At 52.3% G+C, this 19,684-nt stretch overlaps 1 protein-coding gene across 5 annotated transcripts in view; it reads left to right on the top strand.

Annotated features, from left to right (window-relative positions):
* Mylk (myosin light chain kinase) overlaps window positions 1-19,684 on the top strand; it is a 274,928-nt gene that overhangs the window by 202,145 nt on the left and 53,099 nt on the right. For 4 of the 5 annotated variants that reach the window (XM_063225097.1, XM_063225096.1, XM_063225098.1 and 1 more), the window contains 3 exons: window positions 177-1,417; window positions 7,580-7,696; window positions 16,604-16,690. In XM_063225097.1, the coding sequence (XP_063081167.1) occupies window positions 177-1,417; window positions 7,580-7,696; window positions 16,604-16,690 (1,445 nt within the window). Of the gene's footprint in view, window positions 1-176; window positions 1,418-7,579; window positions 7,697-7,956; window positions 8,108-16,603; window positions 16,691-19,684 lie in introns of those variants that run through there. The other variant, XM_013146378.3, reaches the window with a different exon arrangement.

Below are 19,684 nucleotides of genomic sequence, written 5' to 3'. Positions count from 1 at the left end.
CAACTAAGCAAGCAAGCGCTCTCCCCGATGTTCCCTTCTATAAACACAGCCTGACCGGCCCCGGCTCTCTCCTCCTCTCTACCCTCCGCCCTCAGGGATTTGCTCTCCCTTGACGTTTCTGCTTTCCCAGCCCCTTTCCCTCCTGCTCCTTTCCTTTCTCTCCTCCCTGGTTGCAGGGGGCAGGAGCCTGCCAGCTGTGAGGGCCGCTGTGGTGGACGAGTTGGTGCTGATGGTGGCAGTGACTGCGATGGAACCCTGAGGCCTGGCTGGCTAGCGAGAGGGCAGGGTTGGCCTTGGCCAGAGGAGGAAGACACCGAGGGTGTGCGAGGGGTGCTGAAGCGGCGAGTGGAAACCAGGCTGCACACAGAGGAGGCGATCCGCCAGCAGGAGGTGGAGCAGCTGGATTTCCGGGACCTCCTGGGGAAGAAGGTGAGCACCAAGACTGTGTCGGAAGAAGACCTCAAGGAGATCCCAGCTGAGCAGATGGATTTCCGCGCCAACCTGCAACGGCAAGTGAAGCCAAAGACTGTGTCCGAGGAAGAAAGGAAGGTGCATAGTCCTCAACAGGTTGACTTCCGTTCTGTCCTGGCCAAGAAGGGTTCTCCCAAGACCCTTGGACCTGAGAAGGAAGCACCTCCAAAACCTGCCACCCCAGATTTCCGCTCAGTGCTGGGCAGCAAGAAGAAATCACCAGCAGAGAATGGCAGCAGCAGTGCCGAGGCCCCAAATGCCAAAGGCCCGGAAAGTCCCATGCCTGTGGGCAAGGCAGAGCCCGCAGGGGCCCTGAAACCCTTGGGCAAGACCAAGCCTGCTGAGCCCCTGAAATCTGTGGGCAACACCCAACCTGCAGAGACTCCAAAACCCACGAGCAGCACAGAGTCTTCTAAGTCCCTAAAACCCATGGGCAACACCAAGCCTGCCGAGTCCCTAAAACCCATGGGCAATGCCAAGCCTGCTGAGCCCCTGAAACCCCTGGGCAATGCCAAGCCTGCCGAGCCCCTGAAACCCCTGGGCAATGCCAAGCCTGCTGAACCCCTGAAACCCCTGGGCAATGCCAAGCCTGCTGAGACCCTGAAACCCCTGGGCAGTGCCAAGCCTGCTGAGCCCCTGAAGCCCCTAAGCAATGCCACGCCTGCTGAGACCCTGAAACCATCTGGGAAAGAAGACCTCAAGAAGGAAGTTAAGAATGATGTGAACTGCAAGAGAGGGCACACAGGAGCCACAGATAATGAGAAAAGACCAGAAAGCCAAGGGACAGCCCCAACCTTCACAGAGAAGCTACAAGATGTCCGTGTGGCAGAGGGTGAGAAACTGCTACTCCAGTGCCAGGTGTCCTCGGACCCTCCAGCCACCATCACATGGACACTGAATGGAAAGACACTCAAGACCACCAAGTTCATCATCCTCTCTCAAGAAGGTAAACAGGGGTGCGAGTCAGGGCCGAGGTGTGCTCGTGGAGCTTTGTCTGGTTGATGGCCACTTGTAGCCCGTAGCCTGAGTTCGAATGTCCGGCTCTGTGCCCTCATTCGTGGGCCCCTCTCAGGGCCTTGGGTACATGCCCCTTGCTGGGAGTGAGGGTTTGGAGTCTGATCCTCTGACACATCCCTGTGTCCTTGTACCTGTCTAGCAGAATCCTCTGGTCACTCCCCGCCCAGGGCTTCCCAGGGTAGATCTGTCTTGAATGTAGTGGTTGGACTCCCCTGCATGAAGAGGGCTCTGCCTGCAGACTGGGAAATGGGGAAATGGACTGGAGCCGGCCAGGGGCTTGGAGCCAGCAGCTGTGCAAGCAGAAACAGTTTGAGTTTGGTGAAGGGTGCACAGTGACAGGGTGCCACAGGACTGTGAGTTGAGGTCACAGACAACTTAGCTTTTGGAGCACTGTGGATTTGAAGGGTCCTGTGGGGGAAGGCCGAAACCCTAAGCAGCTCCAGGGCACACAGCAGACAGAGCTGCTCGCTTCCTAATTTGGTTGAGACTTCTGTTTGCTACTATTTGACATTCTTGGATAGGGTTGGGGTTAAATCTTGCTTTCTGTGGCCTTCTGGGGTATGGAGTTCTCAGATGGCTTAGATTGTACCTGGAAAAGAGAGGAGGCAAGAGGAGGTCGCTTCCTGGCCCTCAAGTTGGCCAGAAGTGTTCTTGTAAATCCCAAGTGTTGGCAAGAGCTCCAAGGCCAGCAGACATGCACTCAGCACTCTGGGGCCTTTGAGGGATGGACCCCTGCATGAGCCGGAAGCTGGCACAGAGGCTCTGGCAAGGGCAGAGCACAGAGAAGCTCCCTAGGCAGTGGCATCAGCCCTTGAGCGGCAGAGGTAGCTGCTGCACAAGCCAGGTGGACAGGGCGCCACACATGCACATGGGCCGAGATGGCAGAGCTGCTCTTCCTCTTTCCCTTGGGCCATCCTCTGATCACATCCTTCTTCACTCCCTCCCTGTCTCTCCTCCTGTCTCCTTCCTCTTCAGACCTGGAAGAAGGCATTTAAAGATAGCCATGACCTGTCCGTGGTTCGCTCTGCATCTTGGACAGCAAATCTGGACTGGCCAAGCATGTGGAATCTAAAGGCTGAAGGGGAAATTGGAGAATTCTCTGAGCAGAGAGAAAACTTACTTTCTGCAAATGTGTTGACATCAGTAACATTCCACATGGGCATTCCAGACTGCCAGGGTCCTCCGGAGGGCATCTGTTTATCCCTCTGCTTCTGTTGGCTCCGTCAGGTGATGTTCACACAGGTGGTCCCAGGGGATTACTGGTGACTGAGATGTTCAGGGATGCCTTTGCCTTCCATGGATGCCTCTCAATCCTTGTCCAAATTTATTGGAAACCTTGGCCAAGAGCATTTCTCGGGTCACCTTTTCCTGGGGAGACCTTCTGGAGGAGGGAGCTTGGGCAGTTTGGCACATATGGAAGAACATATGAGGTCCATCAGGCACCAACCCCAGAGAAACAGGTTCTGAGGGTACAGGAAGCCCCCTAACTACATGGGGGTTGCTAGCCATTGGCTTCTCTTGCCCTGATGGCATGCAGTAGGTTTATACGCTGGTCTCTGGGTATTAAAGGGCATATCGATGCCAGACACTCCAGCACTGCCTCCCACAGAAACTGTCCCAAAGGGAATAGGTAGGGCCAAAGCAGCAGCATGAGACGTGATTAGAGCAGGGCCAGCACAAGAGGAGAGATGAGAGCGGGGGTTAGATACAGCCCAAAGCAGACTTTAAGTGATACTGCAAATATTTTCAATTTCATTTTAAATAAGGAAGTCTGTATCTGTTGAACATCATGTGTGAGACACTGTCCTGGGCATCTAACGTTTTCCATTTGCTTAATCCTCTCATGGCTACTTTAATGTCCCCCTTATAATAGACAGGTACCTTGCCCAAGGCCCACACAACTCATAAACAACAAAGCTGGTACTGCAACTCAGATGATTGAGTTCCCATCTCTAACCAAAGTGTTGACAGTCAGGGGGTGTGCTCTGGGCCTGCCACATTTTGAGTATTTTTCCTGCAGGGAAGTGGGCACACTTTGAAACCAGACTGTTTTGCCACAGTAAAACAGTGCAGAAAGTGTCTTGTCTCAAAATATTAGTCTGGGCTTCTGTTCCTGCACTTGTGAAATCTTTAAGAGCCCATGTTGTGTGTGTTTACCAAGGAGAAAGTGTGTCTTAATGCTTATCAGTTACAACTTCAGCAGGGCCTCCTGCAAGGATGGGTCCCTTGCAGAGAGCAGGACGGGGTGCTGGTCCGGATAGAGGACACAAGCTCATAATGATGAAACTGTTACAGCCAAGTGCCCTGAGAGTGGTAGGAGGAGCTTCTTGCAGCAGGAAGAGGGAAGCTAAGTTCTGGAGCCACTAGGAAAGGTTGGTGGAAAGTCTGGTCTCCATCTGAGCTCCGAAGGCAGGCTAGGCTTAGGCAACAGGCAAGTGTGCAGAAGGTGGGCTTTTCATGCAGCAGCCTGCAGCAGAAAAGGCAAGCTGTGTGTAGCCCGTCTGTGCTGAAGAGCAGGGCTTGGTCCTTGTGTCATCCTGCATCCCCTCAAGAAACTCGAGTGTAAAAGCAATAGGGAACCGTGCGAGATCTTGGAGTAAGGAGCACTGTATACATAGCTGGGTTTAGAACTTCTGTCTGCCCAAAAAACAAGCATGAGTCCTGCTGCAGAGGTTAGGGGAAAAGGTGGTAAGGCCTGGACTAGCAGACTAGGGGAGGCATTGCAGAGAGCAAGAAGGAAGGACAGAAGAGCCCCTCGGTGTGCAGGAAAGCTAGGACAGGGTGGGGCTAGAGAGGAGACAGGGTGGCAGGCCACCAGGTGTGGGCGTCTGGGCCGCAGGGACGGTGTCGGTGGAAATAGGGAAGCTTGGGGTTTGGGTTGGGTCATAGGGGAAGAAGAAGGGATTGGCTGGGTCTAACCATCCTTCCCACCTGCTCAAGGCCTCCCTGCCCCCATCGCTGATACGGATCCCCACTGTGCTGACCCCCACTCTGTCCTCTCCTCTACCATTAATCCCAGACTGCTGTCACCTTCGGCCAGAGATCTGCCCCTTCCTCTCTGCCCAGCCACACACATCTCTACGTGCAGCCACTGTCGCTCCTGCCGCAGTTTTGGTAGCTTCTCTGATACCTGTGAGTTGAATGAGCCTTAGAACCTGATCTGTTAGCCCTGAGGACATCCCGAGAAGAGTTGTGACCACTGTCCATTGGAGCTGACCAGTCATCCTTAGAGGGACAGACATACAGAAGCTCCCTTCCTCTCTCTACACTCTAGAGCTGCAGGACGGTGCAGTTCAGGGTGACACCAGCTAGACTGACTCTGAGGCAGGCACTGGGTCACCTTTTCTACACCTGTCTTGGCTTCAGGGTCAGAGGCAGTGGCCCCATGAGCCCAGGGCAGGGCTGAAGTGATCTCCAGGCTTTGCTTTTTGCCCTAGGCCTGGCTTCCTCCAGCCAAGCATTTCCCCAAGTCTAATTATGAGAATTTATTGTTGTTGCTGTTGGCAAGAGGTGATTCATTTTTAATTGCATTCGGGGTGGAATCTTGTAAAGGCTTTTTCATATAAGTTCATTCTACAGAAGGTAGAGTTCTGCAGCACTACTATATGCAAGGCCTTATGCTGGTCTCTGCCCTTGTATGCATCATTGTTGTAAAGATCTCTGAATTAGGACTTTTTCCTTTTAAAGATGTCTTTTCCAGTAGGTTACATTATGTATTCATGATCTTTGCTCACAGGTCTTGCCCAAAGGCCTACTGCAGAAATGTCTTAGTCATTCTCAGAATGATAAATATTTTTCACTATGATTGCATTCCGGACTGGGGAAGAGGGCACGTGATAGATATGGTCACTGTCCCAGAGCTAGTGCGGAGATGGGCATGTATTTCCGCAATGGTCTTGAGAGACACATATTGGTCACAGTGAGCTTGGGATAACGTGGGATCAGAAGCAGCACAGCCAGGGCTGGGTGCTGAGAGGTGACATGGAGGATGCTTTGCCTGAGCGGTTGTCTGGAGGTGAGACTCCCTGTTGGTCTGGGCCTGTCAGATGGGCCAGGCCAGGAAGGCCCTGCCAGCCAAAGGAGCCTGCTAGCTGTGCCGCCAGAACTTCAGATGGCTCCCTGCCTCCCGACGAGATCCCCTCCTCCCTCTGCCCACCCACTCAGGAAGGAGAGATGGGAGTCCTTCAGATGGCGAGCTTCTACTCCCAGGCTGGGAGGGGCTGAGTCCACTCCTGACCTCTCCCATCCCCCTCAGTCCCGTCCCCTCAGCCCCATCAGGCTGAGACTGTGCAAAGCCAAAAAAAAAAACAACCTCTGGGAAACAGTTTTCTTGTGGAGGTCAGGAATGAACTGTCCCACAGGAAATACCAGATTCTTCATCTGAGGGAGCCAGCCTCCCATCCCCCAGCCCCCCCCCCCCCGGCCCTCACATGTGGCTGTGGCGCTGCAGGCCAGTCCATCACTGGGGAGAGCCGGGGGTAGCAGAAGGCGGAGCCCCGTCCAGTGCCCACTGCCCTCCTCTCCTGTCAGTCTGAAGTGTGTGGCCTTTTGGCTTAAGGCCAAAGGCAGCCAGGGGACCGAAACTGAAAGGAAACCAAGATTTCAAACAGGATGTTCTTGGGGATGGGCTGCTGTTCCCAGAGCCTTAGTCCCACCCAGACAGAGAGAAAACTGCAAGGTGGGGTCAGTTTCCTCTAGGCCTCCACGGTGGGGCCAGAGACCATCATAGCCTCCTCCTGCCTATCCAGATAAATGGGAATGTCTCCCGTGGAGGCAGTTATCCTCATCCCATTACTTCTGTATCTCCTGGTTCTAGCTCTCATGCCAGACTTTCTAAAGTTCCAACCTCAATCCTTTCAGCTACTGTTCTTGCAAATTGTCCCCTAATCTCAGTAAGAAGAGACCATGGCCCATTGTCTTTCAGGAAAAGGACTGATCATGATACATATGGTCACTGTCCCCAGAGCTAGTGCAGGTGAGGCCTTCCCAAGGGTAGGGTCTGTTGAAGGCTGTAAGATCAGTAATTCTGCCCCAGGAAAATATTAGGCCTTTACTTTCTCCCCCAGCCTGAGTGAGACTCTCCAACCCAAACTGATGCCATCTTCTGCTTTCTGGGTGTCCTTACACTTGTTGGTCAGGCCTGTGCGTCTGTCTAAAAAGGACAAGAGACCAAGCAGAGTTCTTTCTGAGATCAGAAGATTCCTGTGGGCATAGTGCCTGCTGGCCTCCGTTTTGGTCTCAGCCCGCTCCATGTAACAGCTCTGCCCCTCTGGGGCCAGAGGCTCTGGCTCTGTCCTCCCATCCTGTGATGGCTGCTGCCCTGATAGCTGGCAGCTTTGGGCAGGCACTGTGCTGTGGCTTGTCTGCGTGTCAGAGGCAAACACTAGGATGCTATTGCCCCTGCCTGGGACCCTGAGGAGAAGTGGCCAGCCCTGGACAAAAGCTGAGTGCGCCAGGGCCAGACTCCAGATTCCTGTGTGTGCCAGTCTGACTCTCTTCCTCCCAAAAGACCAGGATTGGGTGTGGAGCTGTGAGTGGACACAGGTGAGGGCAGTGGGGAGAGGAGCCATCCCCACCCAGCTAGGAGCTGATCAGAGACCCAGCCCTATGGGGAAGCAACTCCAAGTGTTGCCCCCGCCCAGGGCCATGTGTTGGCCACCCTTCTTCAGCTCAAACCCCATTCCTTAAAAAGACAGCCCACAATCCCAGGTCATAGTCCAAGAGCTGCCCTCAGAGCACTGGGCTTGGCAGAGGCTATCCCAGCCGGCCTCCAGCAGCTCGGCAACCTGACCTTGTCTCTCAGTCTGTGGGGAGTACTGCTTGCTCCCTCTCCGTGTTGGGACCAGAGGCTGCTTCTCTCTGTGCACCTGCTTCAGGTCCCCAAAGGCCCTCTGGGTAAGCAGAGGTCCCCAGAGGCTCACACTGCGGCAGCAGCTCTGTTGGGTACAGAATGTCAGCAGAGTCCCCTGGCTTCCACAAGGAAGAGGACTTGCTTTGCACCAGGCCTCTGCCCTGCTGTGTGCAGACCCTCCTCTGTCATGCTCCAGATGTTGATGCATGGTCCACTCAACAGCTCTTTCTTTTTCTCCAGGCTCACTGTGCTCTGTCTCCATCCAGAAGGCTCTACCCGAGGACAGGGGCCTGTACAAGTGTGTAGCCAAGAATGGCGCTGGCCAGGCAGAGTGTTCCTGCCAAGTCACCGTGGACGGTAGGTGTGCTCACCACTACCACCACACACGGAGTCCCACCTCTCAGCCCCTCATGAACCTGAATGGAACTGCCCAGGTGTCCCTGTCCCTACCTAGGCATTCACTGGATCAGCCTCAAGCTGTTTTTGCAAAAACAAGACAGGAAAAAAAAGTGGCAGCCCAGTTACAGCCTCTTCCTGTGCCCCACCAGGAGGGGCGGGTACTGTATCCTCCCCTCTCAACCTGACCCCAACCATGAGCCTTGTGGGCGGGGAAGCCTGGGCACCAGGCAGCAGGCAGGAGGACACACCCATAGGAGAACGACAAACCATTTACAAGCCATAGTAACAAATGTGAGTGCAGGAGCAGAGAGCGAGTGGGGCGGCATGTAAGGAGAGTACAGTGTGGACAGCCATCCTTCGAAGGTGAAGGTGAGTCGGGCGAGACTTGGGGAAGCGACAGATGATCACAGAGCAGCAGGGAGAAGCAGGGAACAGGGGAGGAAGAGCAGCCCTGCCAGGTCATCTCAGGAAGGGGCAGGACCCAGCAGTGAGGCGCAGCAGTGTCCTGGAGAAGTGCAGGAAATGTGCATTTGTGATCTTCCCTCCAGGAGAGGCGCAGAAGTAGAAACAGGATAAAATGAAAAGATGTAAACACACACCCTCATTATTATTTTTAAATCATTTCTTTCTCTGTGGGGCAGGGGATAGAGTGCATATTAGGTAACCACTTTACCCCTGAGCTACGCTCTCAGCTCCAACACCACCATTTTACAGATGAGAAAACCAAGGTACTCTGAACAAGAAGTACAGCTTAATGACGTTCCCACCCCTGGAGGTCCAAGCCTACAGGCATTCAAGCCAAGGCACAGCCCCATCTCGAGATTTTCAGCCCAGTGCCCATTCTTTTATTTGGTATTTGCCTGGAAATGTCTAAAAAGGTAGTTTTGGGAAAACAGTATCTTGCCCTTGAGATGCCTGTTTAATAACTATCAGTGACTTGCCAAAAACCACTGTCCAAATAAGGCATCTCAAAGAGCAGCTTTGTTGTTCTTCTGGCTCCTGAATGAGATCACTTGAGTCCTAAAATCCTAACCTGTTTTACTGCCATACCACAAGATGTAGAATCTTTGTCTTCATTCTGGATTTTGTAATCCAGCTTCCCAATCATAACACTGAGATCTACATACATAATAAATGGGAGGAAGGAGGAAATGTCTTAAAAGCCTTTTAAAAACACACTATGGCAGTGTATATAAAAGTATTAGAAGCCATACCAAAACAAAAGGAAGAATAAGTTGAGATGCCTTTGGCTAGCCTTGTGTCCTGCTCCCTGATCAGCTCAGAACAGGGCCGTAGCACAAGCTTTGGAGGCTGTAGGCAGAGGCAAAGGCCACTGCGCCCTCCTCTGTGTGTCTGTCTTCACCTGGGCCGCCACCACCCAGGTCAGAGTCCTGCTCCTTTCTCTCCAGGTAATGTTGTGGTGTTCCTGGCACCTTGACTAAGAACCTTACTTCTAAGAGCCCTACAGTTCCTAGAATTCACACTGGCTCCCACCAGTCTTTTTGTGATAAGGAAGCCAGCCTGCTAATGAAGTTACCTGCTTTTGAAAGCCTTGGCCTCTTGGACTCCTGTTTGCATGGTTGGAGCAGGCAGGAGAGCAATTGGTTCTCCTTATCTATAAAGTCTCAGCACCTTTTCTAGATTGTTTGCAGGATGAAATTTCCTTTTCCCTTACAAAACATATTTGAGAGTCCTTTTCTTTTTCTTTTCTTTTTTCTTAAGGGTTAGGGAATTAATTCTGCAACTTAGGGGACTTTGTTTACCAGAGGTCAGCTGGAAGACTCTCTCACGCTCCCCCAAGGATGACCATCATCATTTATGTCTAGTCCCTTCAAAGGCAGCCTGGGTCCTCAGGTGCACACTGGGAGCTGGGTATAGGAAGAAGAGCTGGGAAAATGATAGGCAGAAGGTCAGTTGAGATAAAAGAATGGGCTCTCAGTTAATTAGGGTTAGTTTTGGTTTCAAACAGAGAAAAAGGGCGGCCCCCCGCACCCCTGCCTTCCCCACTGCTGTGCTTGGAGATGTATCAGTGTCCTGTATGCTGGTGGGCTTCTCGGAGTTACACTGAGCAGTTTCTCCATCAAGACCTGTCTCCAGGGGAACAGCAAAGGACTGAGGTCTTCCTGCCACCTCAGCACGTTGTGCCCCCTTCTGACTGGTGTCCTGCCCAGCTGGTTAAGCTTCCAGGCTTCATTTCGTCCTCCCCTCCTACTTGTTCTCCTCGTTCCCTGGGCGTGACACGTAGAAATCCGAGGACCTTGGAGTGTAGACGGGCTAGCACATCTTTTTTAAGAGAGGGGTCCATACTCATAATCAGATTGTCGGGAGCCATGAACTAGTCGCCCTAAGTACTGAATTCTCAAGTCCTGTAAGTGTGGGACTTTCCATTTGTTCTGCTTCCCCCGACGGCCGGGCCCTCCCAAGGGGTTGTAGGCCCCTTTTTGTGCTGACTTCAGACTGGCTTCCCCTAGCACTCCGGAGGACTCCTAAAGTCACTCACTGTCACTCACTTAGCCTATGCCTGACTTCATGAAGCCCACATCTGTAACCAACATAATAACGCCTTTTTAAAAATTTTTATTTAAAGAGAAAAAGAAAAAAAAAACAGAAAAAGGGTACAAATAATACAGAATTTCAAAAAAATAAACAGTTAAGAAATCCCTAGTTAATAGATTACATATTGTCATCTTAGAAATAGTTGTTCAAGTTATAAAAGTAAAGTATTCAAAGTGGACATTCAAACAGTGAGACTGCAAACAGTTCTATTCAATGATCCAACAAAAACTCAGTAATATGGTTATCTATCCTGTACACTTAAATATACAGGCAGTTATATCCTTTAGAGCACTTTCTTTTCCTCTCTTTTTTACAATAACAATTACTTTCAAGACTTAAGACAAAGGAGCCCAATGGGACCACTCACTGATTGCTGTTCTGTGTTACCCACATTTACTGCTTCTCTCTCTGTCTCTGTCTCTCTCTCTCTCTCTTTCTCTCTCTCTTTCTCTCTCTCTCTCCCCCCCTCTTTCTTTCCTCCCTCCCTCCTCTCTCTTGTAGTAAGGATTGAACCTAGGGTCTTTGCACCAAGTTACATACCTAACCCTTTTTTAAGTTCTGCTTTTTTAATTTTGAGACAGGGTCTCACTAGATTGCTGAGTTGCCCAGGCTGGACTCAAACTTGGCAGTTTTCCTGTCTTGGTTTACAGAGAGCTGGGATTATAGGCAGCACTACCATGCCCAGCTTCTTCTCTTATGTAATAAAGTAAAGGAAGTAACCTTAACAAAACAGCACATCTGGCTTTTAAAATCATGTTGTTTGGGTCTTTTTCCTGTGAAAGGGAGTGTTTTTTACACTTTTTATTGTCTTTCCCCCTGTACTGGGAGTTAATTCGAAGATCTTTGACACGCTAGGTAAGCACTCCACCACTGAGCTACATACCCAGCCCTATTTTAATTTACTTTTGTGACTCAGAGTCTTGCTAAGTTGCCCCGGTACCCAGATCTTGCCAGTGTCTGCTACAGCCTCCAAGTAGCTGGGGTGATGGACATGTGCCACTGTGCCCAGCTGGTATATTTCTTGATTATTGTCATACGATTCCTCTCCCCAAACTGCGTGCGAAAGCAATTGTCAGTCTGTCACATTCAAAGGGAGCAGAGACCTAGTGTGGGTTAGATGGCCAGAAAACTCACCCAGCAGAGGTAAGCTGACCTTCAGTGCCTGCTGTGCCACTGTGCAGTTCCAATTATGCAGCATAGATGGACTACCTTTCTCAGTGAGCAAAGGCTCAGTGAGGGCCGACAGCCTCCCATCTCATAGACGCCACCCACTACATGCAAGCAGGACTCAGGTGTATCTGGTGCCTTCCCAAGCCCTGGTGCCATGCAGGAGAATCTGATCTCCCTACTCCCAACCCTCTCTGAGGCAAGTCCTTCTTCACATGGGACTGGGATCAGACCCCGATGAGAGGTGAAGAGGTCTCTTATAGGCCAGCATCCTCAGACAGGAGTCAGAAGCCACCCTGGCCCCTCGCTGGCTCGTCCTGCCCTTGCCAGCTCAGGCCTGGATTCCCCAGGCACCCACTCAGTAGCAGTGGAAGCGGTGCTTCAGACCGTGGACGGGGTGCGTGTCTTGTAGGAGGGGAGGTACCAGTGGGTGCTGTGCCACCATTCATCACTTGAGTGCTCACTGCACCCAGCACTGCTCTCAGGGCTGCTGTTACCAACAGTAAGTAAAACAGAAAATGTTCCTGGTCTCAAGACTCGACAGTCCACAAAGGGATGAGGGGACGATAGTGCTGATGAACAGCTGTGCTATCATCTCGAGGAATACCTCACACTGCAGAAGCATAGGTGGACAAGGGGAAGGGACTCACTGAGGCCTCTTGACGATGGGACGTCTAAGCAGAGACCTGCACGAAGTAACATAAAAGGCACCGCTGAGAAAGAAGAGGTGACAGCAAAGCTGTATTTGTGCATTCCAGGAAAAGGAAGCATGCCAGGCTGGTGGCCATGAGCCAAGGACAAAGCAATAAGAAATGAAACTGCAGAGGGGCGGGGACCGTCCTTAAGGCCGGGAGGGCTGTGACCGAGAAGCCAGATTTTATTCTGAGATGGTGAAACAGTGCTGACACCAGATCACTCTCGATGTCTTTGGCTGATGCGACTCAGAGTTAGGTTAGAAGAGAGCGGGCAGATCAGCTGACAGGAGGCCGGGGCACTTTAGACCAGATCATTGCCGGAAGAGACAGGAGCAATTGGGTTCATAATCTAGTCCGGTGCGGAGCTAGCAAGATTCTCTGATAAGCTGAATATGAGAGGTCTGACATCTTCACCTGGTTGAAATCTTCATTTTCATGGAGGAGTGAAGACCGAGAATGGTACCAGCCCCTAAAATCAGAAGGCAGGGGCTTGGGACAATCAAGAGTTTTGTACGTGTAAAGTTAAAGGTGCTTAGTAGGCAGGTATTTGGATAAATCTGAAGCTGAGAGGGAGGTCAGGGCTGGAGGGAGGGTGTGGGAGCCTCCGACATGCTTGGTCATTGAATGTTCTGGGATTGAAAGATACCTAGGGATGACCATGGATGAAAACGGGACGAGGAAGGCCGAGTACAACATTGAAAGGTAGGAGCGAGGTCGGGGTCTGCAAAGAAATAGCCACAGGGAGAAAAGAAGAAATCCAAAGAAGCAAAGAGTCCCAGAAGCCAAGTGGTGAAACTCAAGAAGAAAAGAATAATGAGGATTGATGTGTCAGATGCTGCTACCCAGGAAAGGTAGGCCTAAGTGCCAGCCATTGGATGTGGCCACATGGAGATCATTGATGACCTTGACCAGAGAGGGCTTCCAGAGAGTAACACTGGCCCTGCTGGGGGCTGTCAACACCCCCTGACTAGCTGGATAGGGACCTAAACCAAAGCTAGGCTTGGACCCACTGCTGTCTGCTGTCACTGAGACCGTCAGGGCCTTCTGAGTCCTGCTGAGCTGACCTTGCTTACTACCAAGCTGACCTTGGTTCACCCTTCCTTCGTCAGTGTCAGCTCTGCCATGTTCCTCAGTCCATTTCTACTTTCACATTTATTCTTCAAGCCATCCCAGGAGCTGTGGGCATTGGGTTGAACGGAACAGAACTGCTGCTTCTGTAGGTCAGAAGTTCTTAACGTTGGTGGGTGCTGTAGCTGCACCTGTTACGAGCTTCTAAAGCACGTAGCCCAGAATTTATATGGAATAAGTTCCAAGTAAATATCACATATTATTTTACGACTCCCTCCTTCTTCATCCTTCTACTGCAATGTTGTTGTTCTCATTTTCCAAGTGAGGCAGATCAGATGCAGAAACAGTTCAGGAACTTACCCAAGGGCACACAGCCATTAAACAATGGAGCCAAAAAGGCCCTGTTTCTCATGCTAGGTTGCTGCTTACCTTCATGGGAAGAGAGAGCCCAGAAAAGAGGAGCGGGCCATCGTGGGAGAGGCTGAAGCCCAGTCCTCCGTCCTGTCCCTTAGTGGGGCTCCTTACACTTAGGTCGTCTCCTAGAGATCCCCCAAACCTCATTTCCCTCACCTGGGATCAGAGCCCAGGGATCAACCTCTTGGGGGAAACAGAAGAAATGCCATCTTGGAGGACTGAGCTAGCCCACAAGTGGAAGGGTGAGGCATTGTCCATATAAGGACAAGTTTTCCACTCTCGTCAGTGGCCCCCCACTTCCCCACACCTCCATCTTCCTCCCCAGGCTTCTTCAGGGCCAAAACCAGGCCAGCAGAGAACTCTGGCCCTGGGGCCCAGATCTAGAAACAAAGTTCAGTCTCATCACAAAATGACTAAAATAGACCAAAAATACAAGCTGCTCAAACTTTTATTACTATTATTTTTATCCCCTGGGCAGCCACGTGAGCACAAAGCTGTTTTTGATTAAGCACAGGGCCCTTCCAGCCCATTCCTTGCTGCAGTTCTCACGGAGGCTTAGTGGCTCCGTGTCCCTAGCATGGTCCCATGGCGTGTGCACAGCTCCCCACGGAGCTGGCAGTTGAGGAAGGGGCTCCTCATGGATCTCCAGGTCTGCAGTGCGCCTGGTTTGAAAAGGAAACCTGAGCCCTTTCCTCATGGACAGATGGAAAGATAAGCTGCAGTGCACCATCCTAAGGCAAGGCTCAAAGCACCACCCGGCAGCAGCTCACACATCCAGTGAAGACGCTGGGTCCCCCAGCCTAGGAGGGCGCTGGTTGAAGGCCTTTCTGAAGCTGATTCAGCAGGAGGGAGGAGAATGCAGTTAGCTGAAGGGGTGAGTTCTTTTAGGTGCGTGACCCTTCTTGGCTCTCCAAGGCACTCCCCATTTTTCCCTTCGGGACCTGGGGCACTGTGGGTTACAGAAAGTAAGAGCTGTTCCCTTTGTACAGAGTGGAAGCATGAACACTGAGTGGCTGAAAGGATGTGCCCATGTTTTCAAGGCCGCTGATGGCAAAACCAAAACCAAACTATGCCCTAGAGTCAAGGTTCTTGGAATCAAGCCCAGCATGACCCACGAAGAGAGAAAAACTCTCAGTCTCCGCTGCCCTTCTTTCAGGACCCAGAAACTAGGTTTCTCATCCTTCTCTTGTTTGTGTCCCAGCTTCCTCATCAGTAAAAAAAGAACCCTGCCTTTTCGTTCTCTGCCTCGTGTGTGCTCTGCGATTTAGCAGGAGTAAGAGGTTATTGAAGAAAGGGATGCAGAACGGTGCATACACTGTGTTTTTACTCTTGGGAAAAGGGTCAAGGAAAGAAAGTGCTAGGTGCAGCTTTCTCCAGTCCTGAGGGAGTTTCTGTTCTTCACTGTGTCCACCTGACACTGATGCCCTGCCTGGGCTGCCGCCCCCACCCCCGAGCTTGGCAATGTGGGCTCGGGATCTGGGGCTCCTTTGTTCTTCTGGAAGTTAGTAAGAACACAAAGCAGCGAAGGCAGAAGAGTAAGGCTGTCAAGTGCAGCTTGAAAAGATGTCTTCCATCTTTGTCCCTCACCCCCAGCCCCCTCACGGAGGCCCAGGCTGAATCATTCCTGCAGCTGCACGCTACGGGTTCAGCCATTTTTGGTGAGCTGAGCCTGCCTGGTGCCTGCAGAGAGCTTATTATCACTGGCTCACCCAGCCCATGGAGGGTGGCAGGCACTAGGTGGGGAAGGAAGCCTGGCTGGTGTTAGACCCCGAAGCACTGCTATTGTGCAACAGCCGGGGGACCTGGATGCCATCTAGAGGACAAAATGCATCTAGTTGGAAACTCAGTCCACAGGCTGGAGTCTCTCCCTAGTCTGTCCGTCCTGGTGTCCTGGTATCACGAGGCAGGAACAGTAAGATGGCTCTTCCTCCCCAGCCAGACCACAGGAATGTGGCCAGAGCCTCAGATGGAAAGTCCCCTCTTCCTTCTGTTCTTCCTCTTCTCAGGAGCAGGAGGAGGAGTACAGGAAGGGGGTGGAGGAGGACAGGAAGTGTCCCTTAGGGTGAATGAAGCCATGAAGATAGTGGAGTGTGGGGACAGCTGTCCCACCAGTAACTTCTGTCTGAGTTCTGAGTAGCTGGCCTACATCTTCTTAAGTTCCATCTCCTCTTGTCCAGTGGGAACCTTTGTGCTTAGCTCTGCCAGCCCGGAGTGATTTTCCCTGTTTCCTAACAAGGGAGGGTTTCCTTGGCACTGTCCGAGCTTTGCATTAATACGGAAGAGGAAGCGTGGAGCAGAGACTTAAGGAGCAGTGTGCCAACTGCCCAGCATGGCAGTGTGCTGCCCAGCTGCTGCTGTAGGGTTCCACCAGCCCTGCCGTGGAAAGGGGTCACAGGAACTCACCTCGATCTCAAGTTGAGGTTTGCTAGTGGCCTGCTCAAGGCCTTACCTGCAAGGCCTGAGTGCACAGGAGGGCTGCAAAGTCAGAGGCCACAGCCTTCTCCCGTCTGTGCGGCCAAGGGCAAGCACTTGCTCCCTCCTTTCTCAGTGTGAACCTCTCCCTACAGAGCACCCTCTGGAAGTCCCAGGCAAGGCCCAAAAAAGAAAAATTAGGGTGATCTAAAGCAAAGGGGGTGACTGCCCCCCGCCCTGGCATTGTTTCTGGTGGCCTGTGTTGCTGGCTGCAGGAGTTAACTTGCTCCCAGTACCCTGTGCATCCATCTTGCTGGGGCAATGCGCCCACCACCTAATTTACCACCCTGAGGAGTACTGTCCATCTTTGGTGCTTCTGGGGAGGCAGTGCCAGCCTCGGGCACCACACTGCTTAGCGTCCACTGGGCCCTCAGAGGGGCTGCAGGCTGGGAGGGCCATCATCAGGCGGAGGTGGGATTCTGACTGAGATGCCGCCTCTGCCCAGTTCCTTGGACAGCTACTGACTGCTGTGATGTCGCCTGTTTTCTTCCAGATGCACCAGCCAGTGAGAATGCCAAGGCCCCGGAGATGAAGTCCCGGAGGCCGAAGAGCTCTCTTCCGCCTGTGCTAGGAACAGAGAGTGAGTACTGGCCTCACCATGGCGGAGGGCGGCACCGAAAGGGTGGCACCCGCCTCCTGAGCACCCATTCTGTCCACCCTACCACCGTCTTGTTGTCCCCTGCCCAGGCCCCCTCAGCCTCACTCTCATCCTTTATACTTGTCACCCTGACCTCCACAGAGCACTCTGAATTGCTGCCTGGTTCCACCGCGCCAGGGGACCCTTTCATAACTGTACCTCTGACCTTTGCAGCCCAGTGTGGAACACTCAGTGGTCCCAGCACTCAAAGTCCCCACACGTGGTCCTCTGGCTTGTGTGCGCCCTGGACCCTCCCACCCACCGTGCTATGTACATGTGTTATCACGTGTATCCTGGCTGTCGCCTCCCTCTCCCAGCCCTGCCTCCCACCTTTCTTACTCCTGTTTCTACTCACGTGGAAGTGAGCTCCTCCCTGAGCACGAGCCCACCCCAGCTCCTTCCCACAGGCCTTTGTGCTGGCTCCTCTGTCCACCGCATACCTTCTGGGCCAACTCCCTCAGGCCCAGTCCTCCTTCCCTTCAGTTCCCAGAGTATCAGCACCTCCCTTTTCTGCTGACCACTAGCTGCCCCATGCCGCCCCGCAGCCTCTCCCGGGCCCTCAGAAGGACAGGAGCTGTGCCTTGCTCATGGAAGGCCCTCATTTGTGTCCCCAAGTCAGAATGCAGTGTGGCGTAAGGAGTCACAGGAAGGTGGGCCTTCTCGTGACAGAGACAGACAGTGTGTCCTTCCTCCTCACGGATCTTAGCTTCTGCCAGGGACTCCTTCCTTTAGAAATGTGCCATTGTATAAAATTAGAAGAAAAGATGATTTATTATTTCTAAGACAGTATACTTAATTCATAGTATTAACATATTCATCTTTATAAACATCAATTTTAAAGTATAATTTCTAAAATTAAAGTACAATACATGTACATTTTATATACACTTATTTGTTTATTTATAGGAGGTTTTTGGTACCCGGAGTTGAACTCAGGACCTTAGCCTGCCAAGCAGGCGCTGTGCTGCTGAGCTATGCACCTGATCCTTAAATACTTTTAAATATATGTATAATTTTTTTAATGGAGGAAGGGGCCCATGAAGGCAAAAGTCCCTAAAATCCTCAAAAGTCATGAGGTAGCCTGGGCTTTGACTATGATTGGAGTGCAGTTTTGTTAGCAAAAACATCCTTTGACTCCTGCAGTTGTAACAAGCTGCAGAGTGGCTTGGAACTCCCCGCATGCTCAGTGTCTGAAGCAAGCAGAAGATAAGACACACTTTCCTTTACCGGTCCTGAGAGAGAAAGGCATTGAGTCTAGTTGCTTCACAGACCTCCTCCCCTTTTCCATTACAGGCTAGTATGTTTCGACATTTTTCGTTCTCTTCTTCCCTTTCTTCATAAAGCAATGTGTTTGATGATGACTTTGGTTCTTTGAGCACTAGCCAGCCAGAGAATTGCGGGGGAAGGAGAAGGGCATGGGAAGGTGTGAGAGTTGCCTATGGACATCTCACCAAAGTGAGTTAGACATCTGTGGGAGTAGTGGAGGAGTCACGTTAGCAGGCCTGGGCTGTTAGACGTGGACACTTCATAAGTTGTTGGAAATACAGAAATAAAACTAAGAACAGCCAACAAGGAATGGGCTAGTAGTTTTATTTTCCCAAAGTGGTACCTGTGTTAGTTCTGGGGAAATGTGAACAGATGAGATGTCCCTCTCAGAAGTCCGCCAGGGACTGAGGCTCAGGAATGACATGCTGGAGCACCTCTCAGGTCCTTAGCTCTGGTGTCCCGTTCCAATGTGGTCCTAAGGGAGGTGAGGCAGGGTCAGAGGCCCCCATAGAGAAGGAAAACGAGAGGGACAACAAGCAGACATGGAGCTGGCTGTTTGCCCTGGAGAGCAGGAGGCTGTAGAAAACCCCAATCAAGCTGTCATCACCCAACTCCCTGGCTGCGTGTGAGACTCAGCCAGGGAGCTCGGAAACCAGCACTGCAAGGGCTGCACCCCACCCCAAGCCCAGGGGCTGGGCTTCAGTATTTGTTTCTAGCAGCTGCCCAGAGAGGAGTGGGGACCACACTGTTGGTCTTGAGTGGCAGAAGCTGCCCGCCTGCTCCTCTAAAGATGAGGCCACGTCCAGCCCCTGACTGCAGGACCTTCAGAGTAGCTCTGTGCAGCAGGGCGGTGAGCAAGATGCCTTGAGAGGTGGAGGCAGTCCTAAACTGGGGAAGAACTGGGCTAACACGAAGGGTTTGGACTCACTCCTGTTGGGTTTGGCTCCAGCCCTACTTGTCTGCTGGGAGAGCCTTGCTCTGGGTAGCGTCCACGTTAGATGACTGACATCTTACCCAAAGCAGGGGCACTGGGACTCCTCACGCCCTTGAGGTCATTTTGCATCGCTCCACCATCTCACTGCCCCTGAGGGTGTTCCAAATGAAGGCGAGTCTCCTGTCATTCAGATTGGGCGTGTCCCTCTCTGTGCACCCACCGGTCCCCAGCAAGATCATTTGGCTCTGTGAGCCAGCGGTCAAGAGTGGAAGCAAGCAGTCTTGTCCACACTGTGCCTGGGTGCCCACTAGCCGAGCTCTGAGGGGCGAGTGGGAAAAGCCCAGCCCCTCTGCTCAATTGCAGCAGACGGGCTGACAGAAGCTCTGTGACCTGCCTGTGCTGGCACCCACACCGGAGGGAGCTGGGCAGGTGGGGCAGCTTTGGGGTTGGGAGCTGCAGGTGGTGAAAGAGGAGAGGAATACAGTTTTGGGGGGCTGGTTGGAGAGGGATGATAACATTGCAGGGTGAGAGGAGGCAGGAGCTGAGGCTGGGGAGTAAGGCAGAGGCCGGGTGCTTGTTGAATCAAACAACTAGAGTGTTTCAAGTCCCTGCGCACAGCTACCACCTGGGTGCTCTCTCCAACGCCAGCTAAGCCTCATCCCGTGGTGCTTCCAGGAGGAGGTCTCCTCTTAACAGATGGGCGAAACTGAGCATTGGAGGTGAAGTTGTTCTGCCCG

Source organism: Cavia porcellus, unplaced genomic scaffold (assembly GCF_034190915.1).
Source record: "Cavia porcellus strain 051 isolate PalLab524CR breed Dunkin Hartley unplaced genomic scaffold, mCavPor4.1 scaffold_15, whole genome shotgun sequence".
In the NCBI taxonomy this organism is placed as follows: domain Eukaryota; kingdom Metazoa; phylum Chordata; class Mammalia; order Rodentia; family Caviidae; genus Cavia; species Cavia porcellus.
This window is presented reverse-complemented; position numbering and strand designations above follow the sequence as displayed.